At 48.6% G+C, this 22,468-nt stretch overlaps 2 protein-coding genes across 2 annotated transcripts; both read left to right on the forward strand.

Moving 5' to 3' along the window:
* Positions 1-520: 520 nt before the first annotated feature.
* Positions 521-2,170, forward strand: LOC146185218 (acetylcholinesterase-1-like). Its single transcript, XM_084607772.1, has one exon. It carries the CDS (start codon positions 521-523, stop codon positions 2,168-2,170), a length of 1,650 nt encoding a protein of 549 aa, XP_084463898.1.
* Positions 2,171-11,639: 9,469 nt separating this feature from the next.
* LOC146185219 (acetylcholinesterase-1-like) lies at positions 11,640-21,086 on the forward strand. The gene is made up of 3 exons (XM_084606192.1): positions 11,640-13,420; positions 15,291-15,440; positions 18,594-21,086. Exons 1-3 carry the CDS (start codon positions 11,859-11,861, stop codon positions 18,778-18,780), a joined length of 1,899 nt encoding a protein of 632 aa, XP_084462318.1. The 5' UTR covers positions 11,640-11,858; the 3' UTR covers positions 18,781-21,086.
* The last annotated feature ends 1,382 nt before the right edge of the window (positions 21,087-22,468 follow it).

Genomic DNA, 22,468 nt, shown 5'->3' on the forward strand with positions numbered 1-22,468 from the left:
GGCGTTGTGGTCGCCGTGTGCTAGCCACATCTGATTATGCCCCCGCTCTCGCATACTCGGCGTATACTGAGGTGGCTGGCTGGCGCGGGGGTTTCCGTGTGCGAGCATGCGATCATGCGGACCTCGCTGGGCGACCTTAATGGAGCCTTTTAAGCTGCAAAAAGGAAGGGGGGGGGGAAAGTAAAAGAAAGTGAAATATACCACTAAAGTTGCAGCCTAAACGAGCCGTAGCGGGCGTCCGCCGGCCGCTTGCCCGCATGGTGGCGCGCCAAAAGACAAACACACAAATAGGGTGCTCGTGCTTCCCGCCTCCTCTAATAGAGGAGGACAGCACGGTTCTGCGCGTGGTGCCCCGGGCAATCGTATTAACAACAGCAAAAAAAGAAAGCTGCGTCGGGATAAAGTCGTTGCGTGACGCGTCCGGCTCCGCTAATAACTGCTGAATCTATTGGCACTTTAGAAGAGGGAAGCCGCCGTGTCCCGTAGAACAAAGCCGGCTCGTGAACAGACCGAGACGGACATGCAGACTGGCTCGTGCTTTCGGCGACTGCTGCAGAGGACGATGGAAGAGCGACAAGCATACCGTTGTCGCCGTAGAGTCACCGCTGCACTTGTCACTGTTGTCCTCGTGGCTGCTGCCTCTAGTGCACCATGCGTCGAGGCGGGCCTAGAGGAGATGGACATCGGGGCACCGGTCGTGAACACGGACTCGGGCCCCATCGCTGGAATCAGACTTCGTAGTCGTGACTCCGTCGTCGACGCGTACTTGGGCATACCTTTCGCGAAACCACCCATTGGTGAACTCCGCTTTTTGCCTCCCGAACCTGTTTCCCCCTGGAAGAGAACGCTTCAAGCTGTGCACAAGCCTAAGGCGTGCGTTCAGACTAGCTTCGAACTACCCGGAAGCGTCAACATCAACATCGAAGACACTTCCGAAGACTGTCTCTACCTGAACATTTGGGTACCGCGGCGCAACTGCAATGGCGGTGAAAACAAGGATTCGTGCGAAAGCGGCCTCTTGCCCGTGTTCACTTTCGTCTACGGTGGGCTCTTCGTCTGGGGTTCGAGCGCTTTGGGTGTCTATGACGGACTTGCATTCGCGGCCCGGGCGCAGGTCGTCTTCGTAAGCTTCAACTATCGGGTAAGCGTCTTTGGCTTCCTCAACGCCTCTTCTCACGAAGCTCCGGGCAATATGGGCATGTACGACCAGGTCGAAGCGCTGCGCTGGATCCACAAGAACATCAGACACTTCGGTGGCGACCCTGACGCCATCACCCTGGCGGGCCACAGCGCCGGAAGCATGTCGGTCAGCTACCACATCATGTCCGAGCTGAGCCGAGGACTGTTCCGGCGGGCCGTGCTTTTCAGTGGCACACCCCAGGCCCTTTCCTACTCCGATCACGCAGACCAACACCAGAACTTCCGCACGCTCAGCTACCACCTGGGTTGCGCCGACACCAAGCTGCCAGTGGAAGCCCAGAGGGACGAGATCGTTCGCTGCATGCGCAAGTGGGATGCGCACAAGTTGGCTCTTGAAACGGTTAAGGCATTACCCTTCAAGTTCGTCACCATCCTGCCTGGCTACGGGGACAAGTTTCTTCAGCGAAACCCGCTCGACCTTGGCAACCCGTTCAATGTCAAGGAAATCTTTCTGGGCACCACGCAGGATGACGGAGCATACCTTGTGTACGCAATGCTGGACCAGCTCAAGTGGCTCAGCGGGAACCTTGATGGTCCGACTGTGTTCAGGGTGACGGTGAAGAGCTTCTTCAACGTCGACTTCGCCACCAGCGCGAAGTACTCGCCTCTCTACTTCGACGAGAGCGGCGCTCCTCACGAGCAGTGGGAGATCGAGAAGAACCTCTCGCTACCTATCACGGAGGGCGCGTTCGACTGCGGCACCGATCTTTACGCCGCATCCGCACTGGACAACAATGTCACCCTGCTGCGCTACGAGTTCACGCACAGGCCCGCGCGAAGCATGTGGCATAAGTGGGTGACGGCCACGCACATGGACGAACTGCCCTTCTTCCTGGCGACGACCGACAAGCTCGTGACGAACGCCTCCGAGGCATCCAAGGACGGCGATTTTCGCTCCGCACTCTGGAAAGAGTTCCACTTCTCGAACGATCTGGTGGACATTTTGGCGAGCTTTGCCAAAACTGGGTAAGCGGACATAACTAAACTCATATTGTCACGTGCCTTGGGGCGTCATCAGTTCGGGCATACATTGATTCACCGGCAAGGTTTGGGAGAAACAGCTTATAAATCCTCACAGCGGGATCAAAAAAGGAGGGGTTGTTGAAGCCACGGTTCATAGAACAGATGACGCGACCGCGTTAATGGCTTCCATCTGTAGCTCCTGTTGCAAGTGATTGCACGCGTACATCACTCACTACTCGCCCACATGTACTTTGCTACTTATTTAATGAATACTTTCTTGATTAGTACCTCCATAATCTCACACATAACTTGCCACAGTTTGGGAAAGGCCGCGTGACATAGATACGAATCTCAGCTTGAACAGAACCGCGCAAACTTGTTCGCATAACATAAGTCTACGTATCAGACTCAAGGTTAGAAGTTCCCGGGTTCAATCTCGATTCATTTACGTTTCATTTCCACCCCTCTATGTTTATATTATGTTTTTACCCTTTCGACTAATATGCATTTTATTAACATGCCAGGTCTTGGCCTAACGAAAGTTTAGCGCTATGGTGTTAATTTGCTGCAAAATCACTTTCATTTCCACAGTTCTCTGCTCTTGTCAAGCGAGCGAGTTACAAGTTACAAAGAAAAAAAAAAGCGGAATGCACGCTTGTGAAAGAAATCTAAATGTTAGATTTACCCGATAAGTCTTTGGCCGTAATTAGGTCGCATTTTGTTCATTCTACTCAATTCAGTTTGACGATGAAGTGACGTCTGTCCTGAATGAAAGTCCACTGTAGTTGACTGCGGTTCCGACAAACTCGACACCATAATTTTGCAGTACCGCGTATGGACAACAATCTGTTTGACAACAAATGCCGGTGCTCGTTAGGCGCCCTCATTGAGTGTCGTTAATTAATTGTTGAATCGGGATGTCAGCAGGAAATACTGCGTTTAATAATGGAAGCGAACAGCCAGTGAGATTTTGTGCGGGAAGTGGCGCACCTGTGCCCATAGCAGGCGGAAAAGAAGAATAAGTATATGTCCGAAGCTTGAAATTCAATGGACAGACGAGTCCCTTTGCATCATATCGTCTGCTACATTAGTTTGGAAACTAAAAAAAATTGTGCATCTCTTTCGTCTTCTTTTGGTGTGAGCATTGATCAGTAGGGGCAGTTTCGCCTCCGTCTTGATTACGTATAATTGGGGCACGCACAATATTGTCACGTCTCGGTAGAAGACCAAGGAGAACCTAGCGATAGATGGTTTGAATGGTCGACCAGAACAAGTCTTGTGTTCAAGCTTCTTTCACTTCCAGGCTCGCGCTTGTCGTCATCTTTTGCGTCGTCTTCTATGCGGCATTTGCCCCCCTCCTTAGGAAGCATCGTCCCGATGAGAACAAAAGGAAGTAGGAGGTTAAGGTCAGACTGAGTGGTATGGCTTCATACGCACGACGTGGACGACGTCAGCTTGGTGCTGGCGTCGCTTTGATGTCGACACCCCGTCTGGCATCACCTCATAAGTGACGTCGGTTAAACGTCGCTGAACAACATAGGGTCCAAAGTATCGTCGCAATAGTTTTTCGGAGAGTCCACGGCGGCGAATAGGTGTCCAGACCCACACTTTGTCGCCAGGTTCGTACATTACATGCCGGTGTCTCTGATTGTAGCGTTGTGCATCGTGCTCCTGCTGATTTTGAATCCGCACACGAGCTAGTTGGCGAGCTTCCTCTGCACGCTGAGCGAATTCCTCGGCGTCCTGGTCGAGATCATCGGTGTCGGCATTCGGGAGCAACATTGCATCCAGCATAGTTGTTACTGGTCGCCCGTGAAGGAGGCTGAATGGTGTCATGCGAGTGGTGTCTTGGCGGGCCGTATTGTAGGCGAACGTAACGTAGGGAAGTATTTCGTCCCAATTCTTGTGGTTTACGTCGACGTACATGCAAAGCATGTCTGCGAGGGTCTTATTGAGGCGTTCCGTCAACCCATTGGTTTGAGGGTGATAGGCAGTAGTTTTACGGTGACTGGTACCACTGAGGCGAAGAACGATTTCCAAAAGTTCGGCCGTAAATGTAGTTCCTCGGTCAGTTATAATAAGTGCCGGAGCGCCATGCCTCAGGACAATGTTCTCAACGAAGAACCTAGCTGCTTCGGCGGCGGTACCCCTTGGCAGAGCCTTGGTCTCCGCGTAGCGGGTCAGATAATCAGTGGCGACAATTATCCATTTATTCCCGGCTGTAGACGTCGGAAATGGTCCCAGGAGGTCCATGCCAATTTGCTTAAAAGGTGTCGCTGGCACTTGAAGAGGGTGGAGTAGGCCAGCTGGTTTTACAGGGGGTGATTTACGGCGCTGGCAGTCAATGCACGTACGTACATAGCGTTTCACTGTCGCCGGCAGTTTTGGCCAGTAGTATCCGTGCTGTACTCTAGCCAACGTGCGGGTGTAGCCTAGGTGACCGGCGGTTGGCTCGTCGTGGCACGCTTGCAAAACTTCAGTGCGGAGAACCGATGGGACGACGAGCAGAAAACTGTTTCCCCCAGGACGGAACTTCTTCTTGTAAAGGACGTTGTTGCGAATAAAAAATGAAGAGATTACTCGGGCGAAAATCTTCGGCACAACCGTAGTTCGCTTCTCCAAGAAATCAATAAGAGGGAGCAATTCCTGATCCTCTCGCTGCTGTTGGGAAAGCGTTGCGTCATCTATGACACCTAAAAACGCAGTGTCTTCATCGGTCATAGTGGAAGGTTCGACCGGCGCTCGCGAAAGGCAATCTGCATCTGTGTGCTTCTTTCCAGATTTGTAAATAACTGCCATGTCAAATTCTTGCAATCGAAGGCTCCAACGCGCGAGTCTCCCTGAAGGGTCCTTTAAGTTCGTCAGCCAACAGAGAGAGTGATGGTCGCTGACGACTTGAAAGGGGCGAGCGTACAAATAAGGGCGGAATTTCATAACCGCCCATACCACTGCAAGACATTCTTTTTCGGTTGCCGAGTAGTTCGCTTCTGCTTTAGATAGGGTCCTGCTGGCGTAAGCAATTACCTTTTCCACACCATCCTGGCGCTGTACTAACACAGCACCTAAGCCCACGTTGCTGGCATCCGTATGAAGCAGTGTAGGGGCGTCGTCATCAAAGTGCGCCAGGACAGGTGGTGTCTGTAGACGCCTCCTCAGCTCATTGAAAGCTTGTTGCTGTTCTTCACCCCAGCGAAAGACTGCGTTGTCACGAGTCAGTGAAGTTAATGGCCAGGCTATTCGTGAAAAGCCAGCAATAAACCGACGGTAATAGGCGCAAAGACCCAAGAAGCGCCGCAATGTCTTTTTGTCCGTAGGTGTTGAACTTGGCGACTGCGGAGAGCTTTTCAGGATCCGGCCGAACACCTTCTTGGCTGACGACGTGGCCTAAGAACTGCAGCTCCTCGTAACCGAAGTGGCACTTCTCGGGTTTTAATGTGAGGCCCGCAGATTGTATGGCCTGAAACACAGCTAGCAAACGGAGTAGATGCTCTTCAAATGTAGCCGAAAACACTATCACGTCGTCAAGATACACCAAGCATGTTTGCCACTTAAGTCCCGAAAGCACAGTGTCCATCAGTCTCTGAAATGTTGCTGGCGCCGAGCATAAACCGAACGGAAGGACTTTAAACTCATACAATCCGTCGGGAGTGATGAATGCTGTCTTCTCCCGATCCCTCTCATCCACTTCGATTTGCCAATATCCACTTTTCAAGTCCATCGACGAGAAGTAACGTGCATTTCGTAGGCGATCTAAGGAGTCGTCGATGCGAGGGAGAGGGTACACGTCTTTTTTGGTCACTTGGTTAAGCTTGCGATAGTCTATGCAAAATCGTAAGCTGCCGTCTTTCTTTTTAACAAGTACCACGGGGGAAGCCCAGGGACTCTGTGACGGCTGGATAACGTCGTCTCTAAGCATTTCGGCCACCTGGCGCTGAATGGCTTCACGTTCTTTCGGAGCCACACGGTAAGGATTTTGTCGAATCGGGCGAATCGAGTCATCCGTGATAATTCGATGTTTTGTCAAAGGCGTTTGGCCGATCCGCGATTCTGAAGCAAAACAGTCTCGAAATTGATCTATGAGATCCAAAAGGCGGTCCCGCTCTGAAGAAGACAGATTTGGGCTCACATCAACGATGGTTACGGGTATCTTGCACACTGATCCTCTCTGTTGCAGTAAGCAACAGTGCTGCGCATTTGGGAGGCTGTCGAAAAAGGCCACAGTTGTGCCTTTCGGAATTTGCTGACGCTCGTCGCTGAAGTTTGTCAGCAGCAGTTCGGTATGCCCATTGGTCAAGTTGACCAGCCCTCGAGCTATAGAAACACCTCGGCTGAGTACCAGGGTAACTGCCCGTTCGGCGACGCCATCGCCTGTATGCGCCACGTCGCATTTCACTTCAACAAGAGAACATGATCTCGGAGGTAATGTCACCGTCTCATTGGCGACGCGTAAGGGCAATAGTGGTACTTGCGCATAACCAAGGTCTTCATGGTTATTGGTGAAGGCAACGATGCTGTCACGGATGCTGATTACAGCCCCATGAAGACGCAGAAAGTCCATGCCCAAGATGAGGTCTTTGCAGCAGTCAGGGAGAATAACGAAGCTGCCGACAAACACCGCGTTTCCTATTCCTATCCGGGCAGTGCATTTCCCTGTCGGTGCCAGTAGCTGACCCCCAGCACTTCTTATTACTGGCCCAGTCCATTCAGTTTTTACTTTGCGCAGGGTGTCGGCCAGTTTCTGGCTAATAATTGAAAAATCTGCCCCGGTATCCACCAGAGCATGTACCGCCAGCCCATCAATGGAAACGGCGAGGTCAGCGCTAACAAAATTATCTGGGTTGATCGTCCCTTTCGGCATTTGCGGCGGAAGCGCGGCAAGGTCGGCGCTGTCAGCTTCGTCGTCATGGCTGATCATCTGGTACGGCATTTTCGGCGGTAGTGCGGAAATGTCAATGTTAGCGGCGGCGTCAGAAGCCCGGGTTGTCGGCAATTGCGGCGGTGGTGAGGGTTTCGACACTTTTAGACTGGTTGCAACCTCCCCTCGCGAGGTTGCAGCTCTTAGTTTCCCCGGTGAGGGCTAGGAGACCGCCGTCCGCTAACGCCAGTAGTGTTGCGACGTGTCGGCGAATAACGCTGTGGCGATGGGGAGGAGCGGCGGCGGAAACCCGGGGTTTCGGTTTCCCTGCTGACCGGAGGGTCGTCGTCGATTTGGGCAGAATTAGTGTCGAAGCGGCGGCGAGCAGAAGCAAGCGGAAAGGACTGCCCCTCTTCGCGGTGGCGGCAGTACCGATACACATGGCCAGGTTGTCCGCAGTAGAAACAAAGTGGTCGGCTGTCATAACTGCGCCACCTGTCAGTTCGGCGCAGTTGAGAGCGCCTGGGAGGCGCCCACTGAGGCCCCTCGAGGAACCTAATCTCCTGACGGTTCGGTGAGCTCGGTGGGGCGTGGTCTGGAGGTGGGCGACGAAGGACCGCAGCATAGCTCTCGGGCTGCGGCTCGAGGTAAGCTGCAGGAATGTTGGCGGTGCAGTTGATCGGTTTTGGAGCGTGGTATGGTTCGGAAAGGGGTGCCGCGTTGTAGACTGGATGAGACTCGTTGCATGGTGTAGACGGTGATAGGGCGTATCGAATTTCATTCCTCACTGTTTCCATGAGGGCCCCTGACGACTGAGCCTTCGTAGTCGTAATTCGCTGCAGCTCCTCAAGGACAATGCCTCTAATGATGTCTCGAAGAGTGGTCGTATCTGTTGCAGTCAGCGCCGCCGCAGTCGTCGGGGCACAGTTGACCGGTCGGTTGTACTGGCGGCACCGGTCTTGGAGGGCTCGTTCGATAGCCGTAGCGTCCTTAACGAACTCACTCACGGTTTTAGGGGGGTTGCGGACCAAGCCGGCAAACACCTGTTCTTTGACGCCATGCATGAGATGCCGTAGCTTCTTTGGTTCACTCATATCAGGGTCGGCACGGCGAAAAAGGCGAGCCATGTCTTCCGCAAACATAGCCACGCTCTCATTTGGCTTCTGGATGCGCACTTCAAGCAGGCGCAGCGCATTGTCCCGTCGGTCAGTTCTCGCGAAAGTGTCGACCAGCTGGCAGCGGAAGTCATCCCATGTGGATAAGCTGGCCTCATGGTTTTCAAACCACGTTCTAGCATTATCCTGAAGGGCAAAATAAACATTACAAAGCTTCTGGTCCGCGCTCCACTGGTTGATCTTTGACACTCGCTCAAACTGGTCGAGCCAATCTTCCACATCTTCAAACGCTTCCCCGCGAAAGCACTCTGGCACCTTGGTGTTCTGTAGAGTCACCGGTGTAGGATTGGTATGTGCCATGGCTTGAGAGGTCTTAGGAACTTGGGCGTTTGAGGAGTCGTTCGGCAGATGACTGTACTCCGGCGCTAGGCCTAGAAGGCGGCGGCTAGCACGATGGACAGGCGTGTCGATGTTTGGGATCCGCTGTGGACTGCCGGAAGGAGTCCTATGCATACCCCGCACCTCCACCAGTGTCACGTCTCGGTAGAAGACCAAGGAGAACCTAGCGATAGATGGTTTGAATGGTCGACCAGAACAAGTCTTGTGTTCAAGCTTCTTTCACTTCCAGGCTCGCGCTTGTCGTCATCTTTTGCGTCGTCTTCTATGCGGCAATATTGTCACGTGTCGTTATTTCCTTACTCGCTAGCTTCGCTCTCTTTGCCACACCAAGGAAGACGTTTTTGTTTCCTAATTGTATATCATGGTTGTCGAGCATTAATAGCTCAATCCACCGATTCGTGCATGCTATCGGCATGCATTTCATGGCCAGTTGCCTTAACTGGCCAGTATAAACGAAGGGCCGCCAGTCGTCTACTCGTGATTAACGAAGGAGACGTGGTCGCTCGCTGCCGTGATTTAGCGACTATCGCATTCGCCGTTACTCTACTTATGGGTCAGCATGCTAATGAACATCATTTGTGATCGAAAACGCTTTTGAGATTTTAGTGGGGCGCTCTTCGTAGTCCTGGTGCAAGCTTCGAGCTCTCGCCACAAAGGCGTATACAAATCAAGGAAAGCCAAGTGGAATGCTACGTTTGCAAACCTCGCAAAACGTCTTTAAAACCACTTTTAAGTACTGTAGACAAATCGTCGTTTATTTGTATGCGCCGCAAAGTTTGCGAGGGCTGTCAAACGTTCGGTGTATGCTGGGTGTGCTTTTGAAGTGTCCCGACGGGCGCCTCGCTGGAGTGTAAGAAGCCGGATTATGGGTTCTCTCATTACTTCTAAACATCTTCAGGAATTCTGGTATATACATTCCTGCTTCGGATGCTTTTTTTTCTAGTGTTCTCCAACCTTTAAATGCCTCCAAAATAGCCACGCTTTCCAAATTGTGCTGCTCAGTTGGAAGTAGAGATTTGCTTCGAAAATACCCAAGCATTTCAAATTGCGCTGCTGAATTGGAAGTAGAAATTGGATATACATGTAATTTTTGTTTCGATCACTGTCAAGGTTTTGTTTATCCTTAAAGAAAAAAAAACGCCGGCCTATGAGTAAGCGCGAGTCTTTCAGTAGCTTATGGACATTTTTAGACCGCGAAGACAAGCCAAACACAGTCTCCGACATAATGGCAAGTACATGGAAGCACCAGCGACTTCTTTCGCGACCGAGGGAAGCTTGGAAAACCGAACGTCTCAGGAAGGGAACGCACATAGCACATCTAAGACATCTGCCTTCGTCGATAGATGGATGGATGGACGGACGGACGTTAGGAGCGTCTCCTTTGAAACGGGGTGTGGATATTTATCACAATGCTCAGCATTTCTTTTTTATCATTTTTTACTTATATAAACCTTCAACTGCTTCGTACTTTGCTCGGGACACTGACATCTGGCACCAATGCAAGCAATGACGTACGCGCATACCGATATGCACTTATGGGTCCTACTTCTTTCGTCGTGGCTGCTTTTATTTGGAGCTCTTATAGTGTTCAAGGCCATCACATTTTGGATGCGCTGTTTTATTATTTTTTTTTCACCAGCTTCCGCAGTACGCAATTTCATGTTATGCAGCCGGCCTAAATAGCCCACCATATTATTTTTGAAGAGGCGGTCTCGCTGTCCTTAGCCTCTTCAAGAAAACGAATTTACTTTTTATTCGTTCATACTTGGCTAGAAAAGGGTACCTTTATTGCTCTCCTCTGTACGTCCCTTCGCGACGCTCTCCCTGCCCCTTTTATTTCCGCCGCTGCCGCCGCTTGTGTGTGCAGCGACTGGCGGCACGTCTTCATTGTTCTTTCCTTTTTTTAAAATATATATCCGCAGTCAGTATAATTTCGTAACTTTTCATACACTGCCCTGGCAATTGTGAATTAAGTAGGCGTTCCTGTGTTAGTTGCCTCATTCATTCGTGACAGTACCTTGAACTATCGAATTTAAGTGCAGACGGGCTGTTGCAATAAGCTTTGCAGTTCGTGCCATTGAAGGTCACTTAATTCAACCTGCGGATCACGCATTTTTGCCAGCCGGTCACGTTGTTCACTTGGTATGCTTCGATCGGAAGAAGAAATTGTTGTCGAGCAAGCCAAATAGCAATTTCAAGCGCTAAGGTTGATCACGAATGGTAGGGATAGGACCAGATGCACGTTAAAGGTGTTAACATGCGGTTAAAATAACATCGGTGAATAGGTGAACATCATGTCACCAAGTATAATGCCATTAAAAAGATGCCAAATAAAATAATTTGTGCTAACTTTAGGATGAAAAGTACGTTGAAGCAAGAAGAAAGGGATATCAACTCTTGTTGTAGTAACAGTATGTGGCAATTGCATTGACGTGCCAAATCCAATAAGGGTGACAGGCTTCTCAACTGTAGCTTGCACGGCGATCAAAACATCAAAATTTATTGGCACTTAGTTTAATGACGGCTGTTTTGAAAGCCCCGTCCCCTGCCAATATATATTGGTTAGTATATAAAGCATTACATTCACATACAATCTACGATGCTGTCCGCCGTGTTTTCACCTACTCTGCTTTGTTTGTCTCTTTCCTTCCTCTTTTCTCTCTCTCCGTTAAGTGAATGCGATCGCAAGACTGAATTAATGGTGCCAAAATGTTATCCTATTAACTAATAAGGTTGTGTATTTGAAACGCTCTTTCAGTCGGTTTTACATATATACTGAAGGTATCAAGGCGGGTCTGAAATAACATTGTTCTGAAGGCCACGGGTTAAATCCAACCACTGCTTTGTGCTGCCACCGTGGCTAGCGGGCCAGTGACCCGCGCAATGCCACGGTGCTGGAGGGGCAAGCCGTCCGGCCGGAGGCAGCGACGAAGGGGGCATCTCAGCATTCCCGAGGGCTCCGCATAAGAGAGGGAGTGGACGCGCGAGAGAAAGTGGTTTATATATACCGTCGTGGTGGCGGTTGTAGGGCGGGTACGTACCTTGCGACACGGTGAGTGAAACCAGCTTTCCGCATAAAGTGAGCTGGTCTTCCGAGGACGCGGACCTGTCATTCTCTTTCAACGCGACGTCTATCTCCACGCGAAGTGCTGGTGGTCCTGAGAAGCGTCGGAGAAATCTTTCACTTCGCAAGCGCCACTCCTCTGACACACTAGCTTCCGAACGTGCGATTTCTGCACGTGCGCTTTGTGCCAAGGTTGCGCCGGCGTTGCGGGCACAACAAGGCGTCGAACGCTTACGCGCCGAGTCAAACGAGGCTCTCCACGATGAGGCTCGCCTCTGTCTTCGTCCTGTCCATCTCCTTCATCGCGATGGAGGGAGCAACGCCGACGGTACGGACCACTACCGGTGATGTCGTCGGCAAGCAACTTCGGGCCAACGGTAGAGATGTGGACGCCTACCTGGGTATTCCTTACGGGCAGCCTCCGGTGGGTGAGCGAAGGTTCCTGAAGCCGCTGCCTGTCTCTCCGTGGAGCGGCGTCTTTCGGGCGGACGCTATGCACCCGGGTTGCACCCAGACGGACTTTGTCGTCACCGACAACGCGAAAATTGACATGTCCAAAACGCTTGAGGACTGCCTCACTCTGAACCTATGGGTGCCAAGGCGTGAGTGCAATAACGGCAGCGAGATGGACGCCCTCGGTCATTCGTGCAAGGATGGCCTGCCCGTGTTCATCTTTGTTTACGGAGGGCTTTTCACTTGGGGCTCAAGTGCGCTGTTCTTGTACGACGGGCTCGAATTTGCCTCACGTGCCGATGCCATTTACGTGACCTTCAACTACAGGTTGGGTCCGCTGGGCTTCCTGAACGCTTCGATGCCTGGAGCCGAAGGCAACATGGGTCTGTACGATCAAGTCGAGGCTCTGCGCTGGGTTCACAAGAACGCGCATGCGTTTGGAGGAGATCCCGAGGCAATTACGTTAGCAGGTCAGAGTGCTGGAGCCGTCTCTGTGTCGTACCATGTCATGTCCGATCTCAGTCGAGGTCTATTTCAGCGGGCTGTGCTCCTCAGCGGAACTGCGAGCACTCTTGCTTATTCGGAGAGCATCAACCAGCATGACAACTTCTGGTCCGTCTCCGCCGCAATGAACTGCACAAATTTTTACCTCTCGGGAAAAGAGAAGGTCGACGTTGCCGTAGACTGTCTTCGAAAGGCAGATGCCAGCCAATTGGTGCACGACGTGGAAAGTAGCATGTCCTATCGGTACATCACCATATTACCTGGTTACGGAGACTCGTTCCTTCCACATAGTCCCATAGATCTGGACATAGCAAAATTCAACGTGAAAGACATTTTCCTGGGCACCACTCAGGACGATGGCGCCCTACTGGTCTCCACTATGTACGCCAAGCTGAATTGGCTCAGGGGATCCGTCGATGGCCAAACCATTCTCAGGGTTTTCCTTCGCAACTTCTTCAACATAGGTTTGGCTAAGAGCGCGCAATTAGAGAAAGCCTACTTTGGCCGTGCCCAGGAGCTTACAGAGACTCAGGTGCTCAGAGCTCTGTCCTCGGTCATCACGGATTTGAGCTTCAGCTGCTCCGCAGACTTGTTCGCGCAGACAGCCCTCAGGCAGGATGTATCGGTGTTCCGTTATGTGTTCCAGCATAGGCCATCTTACAGCTTCTGGGGTGACTGGGTGTCGGTGACACACAACGATGACTTGCCTTTCTTCTTGGGCACGGTGAGGACGGACAAGAAGATAATCTTGGAGAGGCACAATGACTCGTTCGGTGAACTGATACGTCAAAAATTTTCGACGACTGCCCAAGAGCTGAACTTTTCTGACGAGCTCATAAGAGCATTGAGCGAATTCTGCTGGACGGGGTGAGTTGAGAAGACATGGAGTAGTCGTTTTTATTAACGTATTTAGAGACCACTTTTTGACCTCAATCATCCGAGACGTCGCCGCTAACAATGGTAACTTGAACACAGGTGAAGGCGTCAGCGATATATTTGGTGCTTTTAAGAAGCTTTGCTCACAAATCAAGCCTAGTTTTGAGCGTGGTTAACGAAGGTAAAAAGATTTAGAATTTAAATTTGCTGTTAATATTTATCGGTGATCTGAATAATAACAGCGAGCCTTGTAGAACTCTGCACTACGCGATCGGGTATTGTCTTTTGGGCGCCTTATTTTCGCAGATATACAAATCGGGTGCACTCCTTAGAAAGAACACTCTATGAATAGTATCCGTAGCCCGCGCCGCGTATTTTTGTTGCAGTAAACGCGCTCCGTTGTCATCTGCTACTAAACAGGGCGGCTTTTAATTCATGCGATGCGTCGCAGTTGCATAGATATCGTAAGTCTAATGATCTAAATGAGACGATTTTTATCTGGCGAGCCTAGAATACTGATTGTACTCTCACTCACAATTAACAAATGCAAACGGCATCCGTGCTCAAAGGTAGCTGCTGAGTTGCAGTGAAGCTTAGTTGTCTGTCACGACAGGGCATCGCATGCTTGCTCTTGCGCACGCGGAGTTCTTTTCTCGTCGATGCAGTTAAAGTTTTAGTGTTAGGATTCTCCTCGTGTACAACTACTGTCCATAATTGGTAGATGGGCAGTCGTGTAGGCCTCAAATGATCTACAGATCTGAGCCGACCGCCTTGTTTTCGTGGAAGTGATGTTTTTTTGTTTGTACCCTAGTATCGTTTATTTTTGTTGGTTCTGCAGAGCCAGTGCCCGTATTCCGCGAAAACATTCCCTGACCATTCATATTATCGCGAGTTTTGTCATTTGGTTGACTGCCCTGAAAGAATGCAGGTTCTGGCAACAAATGAAAGGTACTTTTAGTATATATACAATAGTCGCAACTCTTGCTGCTGATGTTTTATTCCACGCCAATGTGGAGACTCATTTACTTTGGCTACAGCCCTGTAATAACAATGAAATAATAATGATCTTCAAATTATGAACACGTTCCGGCATGAACCTCGCAATTTGGAGTAACTCTTCTCATCCCGTCTCCTCTTCTACCGCCAGCTTAGGTCTAGAGGGAGGGAAAATGCTCTAAGCATGTTTTCCTCGCATTCCTGCTACGCGCTGGCATGATATTGTGATATGTGGTTTTAACTTGTTTGCTTGTTCTACCTGGCGCCCAGAATTACTCATCTTCATATCATTTACTGCGTCCCCTTCAATGTCACTGCTCTACAGCAGGTTGAAATTACTATAAAAGTGAAGCGGCATCACGGAAGAGCATTTCGGCGTTCATCTCAGTCACCAAGACGTTGAGATGTGTGAGGGGCCTATTACACGTGCCTACATTGGCAGCCCACAAAAGGAAAGAAATGGTTGTTTAGGGATTGTTACAAGGTTTGTTTGTTTGTGAGGTTGGGGGGGAGGAGGCGTTGCTAAGATCGCGGAGCGAGGTGAACGCACGCCGTGAGCAATGCAGCAGCTTCGCACGCAGTTCGTGCTAGTCTTCGAGCTAGCCCTGCCAAATATGAGCTATACCTAAAGCTGTAACTTTATTTTTGTCTGCCGCGTCAGACACAACGCCATATTTAATATTTTACAGCTGCACGTTTTCATACCCTACGCTTTGTTCACGTCGTTTTTTTTTTTTTTTGTCTGCTGTTGTGCTGGAGGACGCCCACAACAGCCAACGCAGGCATGTGCTTTGTGTTAGGGAACTTTCTTCTTGTCCCTTTCTAAGACAAATTCACCTTGTTTTCTTTTTGTTTGTTTTCGCAGAAAACCAAAGATTCCCAAGACAGACATGGAGTGGCCAAAGTATACTAAAGAGAGCAAGGCCTACGTGGTGCTCAAGCCCAACGACTACAGCGTCGCGTACGGACCCCGATCTAAGAAATGCCACCTCTGGGAACCATACCTCATCAAGAGGTGAGAATTCAGGCTTGCCGCAGAGGCTCAACTGTACACGATGCATTAACGGGGCGTTTAAAAAAATTGGGCACTCTACTGTACACTTAAACAGTGTCAAGCAAAACACTCCCGTATTTTGGCTGCCAGGCATGATTCCTAGTAGCCATGTTAGAGTTTTCCACAACCCATAATGCACTGCAATTTCATTAAGCGCCATACCAGATTGTGGTTTGGTTTATGTGGTTTAACGTTCTAAAGCGACTCAGGCTATCAGAGACACCAGACCAGCTTCTGGAATCGTACGCTAGAATGTTACAACAAGAAAAAAAAATCAAATAGAACCAACTAACAGATGAAGTAGAAACATTAGTATCAGCAGTTGCAGTCATCTATATTAACCTTACTTTTGCGTTGACGAAACATTGGTCATAGACGATAAATAATGGAGCAATCACTTATTAATTTCCGCGCAAGCGCAGCAATACGCTTAGAAAGCAATATAAAAGCGTGTCCTTTTTTTTTTCTGTAAATAACCTGTAATGCCTCAGTTGCTGAAAGAATTTGCTCCTTTATTCAGTGCTTCTAAAACAACGTTCCTGATATCTTGATCCGGACTAGGAAAGTCAACATAACATCCAATGTCCAAAACATCGTTTGCCGGTTGCACAAATGTCCGCGAGAGGACATACCACCTAATGAATCGTGATAGCAGTGTGTTTGAATTGTCATCCATTGTTTTTGTTGGCGCTTCGCACACTGGACATCATCACGCGCTCACGTTTCCTTCTCGAATAATACTTCCCCGTTCTTAAGCGTTGACTTCAGGTCATACTTAGAGACAGACTGCTTGTGAGACCCGGCGTATTTGCGTTTCCATTCGTAGATTTCGTTATCCTTAAATATCATAGGGTATGGGGGGAGGGGGGGGAGGGGGGGGAGGAGACGTTTAGAATGTATATGGGGCTTTGTCCTTGGCGCTGTGTTTGCGCAGCGCTGGCCAGGAACGGCGCTAGAACTCAGCGCGTAAAGCATGTGGCGCTGACGGTTAAGCTTCCTTGCTGAAACTATTTTAGAAGCGACACTTTCAAAATTGGTTTGCCTCTTACTTTTAACCCGTTGTACAATATTAAACTCACTATGAGGCTTTAGGCACGATATATTGAGCATTGAGTCTGCGTTTTTTACCCGCAGTTTCATTTAGCGTGTTGAGCGTTTAACTCTATACGCAACTTCTTCACGGTTTCCATTCTTGTGCAATAACTTGTCCCCGGCTTTATTGAGCAGTGTTTTTATATGAATAGAGCGGCGTTTTACGTTGCTATTTGGTTAGCAATGACATCGCAGCAGTTGGACGTTGCTTTGCTTAGGGAGAAAGTTTCATACAGCTATACCTTCCAAAGCTCGCCTGTGTTTGCCAAACCGCTCATCCGACACGTCACATCACAGTTGCTCACATTGAATAAGATTGTTTGGTGCGAATAGATAGTAGAAAGTATGCGTGTGTTGGCGCTTACTTTCTGCAGACGCATCATTGTGACCTTGGCTGTCTACAGAAAGAAACTGCAGCGGAGTTTTTTGCGTGCGGCGTTCTTGGCTTATGAAAATTGTCAAGCCAGCGCTCCGTTCCCAGCCGAACCAACAATAGCACGCGCATTATACTACTTTCATTCAATCTCAGTTATCTGGGCATTAGGATCCTCGACTTCACTTAACCGCCGACGCTTTGCGGTAGCGTGTCTCCCAGCGTACGCGCATTATGCCGTTGGTATTTCGTTCGCTTCCTGAACTGGCGCATGCCTTTCTGCTAAGAGCGCGCATAAACAAATTAGCGTGTGAACAATTATCTGGCATCGCAGCCTTGAAAATAATTACTAGTTACCATTGGTCCTGTTGCGAGCTCGACAGTGAACGCAGCGTTAATGTAATTGTGAAAGAATGCGTGCTGAGTCAATTAATCATCGATAGTTAGTCTGGTGTCATGAGATGCATATTAGTGTTCTGCTGCTGCTGTTGCGACGGTGGGGTTTAACCTTACCATCGTGCACTCTGCCCCAATAGGAATCCTTAATTTCACGATGCTCTGCGTTCATAAATGTAGGAAACAGTTGATTTTCCAAGTGGTGCTGGGCACCTTTACGACTTAGCGTAGTCATTTAATCAACAACGGATGGTCGCCAGGGAGCTCGCGTGGCCGTTCTAAAGCCATCCGCTGTTAGGTAGTCACACTCAAGGGCGAAATAATTGTTCTTATTTTGCTCGCATTCATGGTAGTATCCTCAAATTGAACTTGTTGATAATTTAGCTGACGTGTACTTAACACGACGTTTAATAAACTCCTCGCATCAGAGGTGCCTGGTTAAATCCTGGAGATCGTTCGTTTTAACGTTTGAATGTGATTACATTCACGTGTAAAGCGTTTCAAGTGGTTATATATATATATATATATATATATATATATATATATATATATCACAAAACTGGACCAGATATATATTACAGGATGGCTCTGTTGTCAAGCCATCCTTCTAAATTGCTGTTATCCTCGAGCGGGTCTAAGAGCACTCACCGGAGCTCTCCGGCTGGCCGACTCGACCAGTTTGCAGATCTCTTCAGCGGCTTTTGGAGGTTGAGACAATTCATGGTTGAAGAAATGGACATGGGCAGGACATGTAGTGCGAAGAGAGGATAACCGATGGTCGCTGAGGGTAACAAATTGGATTCCAAGGGAAGGAAAGCGTAGCAGGGGGCGGCAGAAAGTTAGGTGGGCGGATGAGATAAAGAAGTTCGCAGGGGTCAAGTGGATGCAACTAGCACAGAACCGGGTAAGTGGAGAAATATGGGAGAGGCCTTCGCCCTGGAGTGGGTATAGTCAGGCTGATGATGATGATGATGATTGTTGTATTTGCTTAATATGAACGCAGATCTATGAGTGTGCTAGCATTCAAAACATTTATTTCTGCTGTTAGAAGCTTGTAGCCTGAATCTGCTTTTGTCAAATATCAAGCGGTGGCTTATGGCCTTACTAGTAATGAAGCACGATGTCTTTTAGCAGACTTCGGTTTTGGCTTATTGTGCACAGGGACATTGTATCGCCTCCGACGCCTGATGCATTTCCTTTCAACCGCTGATGCACTGACATCGCCATTATTTTCCTTTTTTTCCTTGGTACAGGAAACCGGCGCCGACAACGCCCGCGCCAAAGCACAAGCCGACGCCGAAACGCATCCCTGAGAAGCGCCCTGGCAAGCCTCTGCAGCCGATCGACAACTTCATCGAGTCCGCAGCGTCCGCCGGTCCTCTCTCTTCGGCCATGGCACTAGCGTCACTGCTTGTGTGCGTCGCCCTCAGCCGGTCATGAACAAAACTCTAGCGTCACCGAGCTGTGATGCATAAGGACTTGTTTTTGTGCTTTTTTATCCATCGTGCATAGCTGTCTGCGCATTCCTGTCAACAGCGGCGATTAAAAAGCATATGCCAGTGAGGAGTATCATCCGCCCTTGACCATGCACTGTATAGCTGGCTCTGTCTGTGGAGCCGTTCTGGGATATTTTGAGTCTGATGCTTTGGTTTTCTTCGAGAGAAGGCGAGAAAGGGCTGATTTGAAAGAGTGAACGGTGTCAACATCCGGCTGGTATAACTTTGCTGTGAGCAATGCAGGAGAGATTCTGCAAGAGCACAGTAAAAAAGCATGTCACCGTGGAAATTTAAGAACTGCTGTGTTGTCTGAACGGGAGCACGCAGATTCTAGTTGTGAAAAATTTGCTTGCAAAATATGTTATTCTGCTGGTTCGCAGCACTTCTCTGCCTTCATCGCGCCCTTTACTTTGTTTTTATTCCCTTTGTTTGTAAGTCTTGCGAATGTCGGCAGATGTGATGTCGTCTCCACCGCCATTACTCTTGGTGTGAAACTGTATTCAGAAAGTGCACCGAGACATAATCAACTCTGATTTCTGCTTTTGCGGACGTGAAAATTTGTGCCAAATGTGAGCAAAAGAAGTGAACACTACAGCCAATGAGCGGCTGTGCTCAGCGACGCTGCCCTTGAACTCCTTCAAGGCGTGACAGGAATGGAGTAGAACTACATGGTTTGCATTTCTCTTGACAACCCGATTTAGGTTCTCGCTAAGGTTAGATGCGAACAACATGCTAAGTAGCGCTTGCATATTTAAGTAGCCCCCTTCGTCAAAACGCTTTATGCCTGGCAAAACACTAAATTCACCCACACGCTTGGGCTTATTTATACCATTGTCGCTATATTTGAGCGCGTCCTTGGTAAGGTGTTTCTCCGCACTTTATAATATATGGCCTGGAGTTGCATATAAAATGCTTGGAGCCAATTTTAATTCTAGTGAGTCAGAAATAAAACAAACTTCACAGGTACAGGAAGCTCAACTTGGGAAGACAGACCAGAAGCTTGGGAATAGCACCAATGTTCAAAGTGTCTGTTCGGTCGGCAAACTTGACTGGCTGGCAACGTCTTACAGCATGTTCGGAACACTGGCGAAGGGCATCATCTCTCTGCGGTCAGACGACGACTATTCGCATCATTGGTTTTATCGATGAAATGCGGTTCTGTGAGGTTGACTTTTATTTTTGTCGAACCCCTTTTCAAATTGGAAGTGTTGGCGTTGAAGATCTGTGAAATTTGGCACTTCATGCTTTGTTTTCTTAGTTCGTTGCGCTGACTTAGAGGGTGCTGGAGATCTCAAAATATCTTAGCATGAAGCGTACGCTACTAAAGCCATACATGCATTCGATGCCCTAGAATTTTCAGAGCCTGTAATCTGAAATTACGTAGTCTGCAAGTGAAGCATATTTTTATTTGTGCAGTAGCACGAAGTGGGAATTCTTTTTTCACAAAGGAGTTTTGATTTCTTTCGACATAGAAAAATTTTGTTTAGGCTTTGTTTATTTTTTGTCGGTGCTTAAAGCATTTGTCTCTGCTTAGTTTGTACACCATGTACGGTTGATTACGTGCCTGCTGTAAATTTTGTCAAAGATTCATGCTACCAGCCTCACTGTCTGATGATGGCACTGGAGCACAGTCGTTTACCGGCGCTGCACAAATGGTACTGTCAAACGGCCCGTGCTAAACCTGAAAGCTCTACAAACCATTTAATATGAATAGGCATTGTTGTTCCTTATGTGAGTTTCAGAACGAGTGAAACGGAACTAATTTCGAACTGTCATAGCCAAACACTTTTCTGAACGGCTACTTTTAGTTGCTGTAATGAACAGATAGAAATTTTTGTTTGTTAAGGAAACGTATACCTTATGTTGCGACAGCTGACAAGCAGCTGCAGCTGGCACCCAGCGTTGTGTAGAACATTACTCTGTCAGGTCCTGTTGCGTGTGTGTATGCGTGTGTATTTTGCTATTTGAAAATAGCGAACGAGCCAAATGCCACTGAGAAGTCCGAAAATCTACCGAAAATCTACACATGTAAATATCATTTCATGCTTCATCAAGGCTTCTCGCGTGTTAGATGTATGCTTGAATGAAAGACTGAGTAAGCTGAGTAGTGAACTTCGTGATGTACCTTGCTAGCTAACGGTCCTCAGCATAAGCGGTATCGTGGCGACCTGTCCATTTCCTCATTGTGTGTGGTTCTCATGCGTGAGTATTCCTGTGAGAGTGGTCTTAATGTGATTTCAATAAACGATCTTTCAATAATGAATCGGACTCCGGTTTTTCTTCGTCGGTTTATCATAGTGCCCCGTTACAGAAGAATGACCTGCAACAGTGTAACACTGGTATAACAAGTGAAGGCTTATAGCTTCGAACAAAATCAGATTCTCGTGGGCGATTGTGTATGAGATCATCGCTACTGTCGGCCTCGAGAAGAAAGCGGGATGAGTAATATATAAGCTTGGTATCCTTGAAGTACCCCGTTAATAGGTTGGTAATTAGGAAGGTGGCGGTCAAACTTAGCCTTTAAATGCGTATCTGCAAGCTCGTTGCCCCAGACACCCCAGTGGGTAGAGACAATACAAGAAGGGCGGTAAAGCGAAATGGTGGCAAATGTGTGCTTCATAATTCGGACGCTGATGTTCTTGGTAACATGTATAGCTTGAAGAAGAGAAATGGCTACAGCAAGGCATTGAGTAGCTGGCATTCAAGCTTAGATTTGACTCACTTTAAGAACTTTTCCCCAGGTATGATTACAGCAACGCTACTCAGCGTCAACGAATGTATAATTTTTTTCTGAGATAACTGAACAATAATAACAATTACGCAGAGAGTTCATTAAATGCGGAAGAATGACTGTTCGCCAGCGACACCTGGAAGGCAGCGTTATGCTGAAAACTGTTCATAGCCCTGCACATTCTTGCGCGTTACCAAGAGTTTGTGAGCGTATAGTCACTCGAATAGCAGAGAAAAAAAAGAAGGAGGTAAACGTCACTGAATAATTTCCATCAAGCGGATGGCAACACTGAGGTGAAAACGATCGAAGCTCAGCGCTTCATGAGAAAAACGCCGATATGGTCATCGAGAAAACCTAATGCCGTTGAAAGATAGTTGGTTATGAGGGCTCATTGCTGCCAACGCTAATTACGGTGAATTAACTACTTCAGTAATTTTCTAGGGCAAAGTAATTATTCTGTTATTGTAATCTTAATGCATAGTATATAAGTTTTTTATGCAAGGCCTTCAGAAAATAAATGTTTGTGATGCTCTCTTCTGCAATCAGAAACGAAAGCGAGTAAAAAAAACTATGAAAGAAAAACGTTTCGACGTTTCAAGAAGGGTCCTTTCCCCTGCAGGGTGGACTGAAATGACTTCTGATAACAGCCATGAGTTCAGCAGTCTACTGCTGATATGTCTCAAACAGATGCGGGTACGCATGGTCAGCAGGGGATGGCTAATTGCTCCAGGAAAAGTTTTAACGGGTCTCGACTGAAAGAAAAAAACTTTTTCGAATGATTTGGTGTCAGCGCCCATTAGCGTGGGGTTGCGGAAATGTACATGGTGGTATCGACTTTCGCAGCCTCCGCTTGGATATCTGCTTTCAGCTTGGAATTGTGTTGGCGAAGTTTTGTATTTCG

Source organism: Amblyomma maculatum, chromosome 6, assembly GCF_055883805.1.
Source record: "Amblyomma maculatum isolate TAMU_Amacu chromosome 6, ASM5588380v1, whole genome shotgun sequence".
Classification (NCBI taxonomy): domain Eukaryota; kingdom Metazoa; phylum Arthropoda; class Arachnida; order Ixodida; family Ixodidae; genus Amblyomma; species Amblyomma maculatum.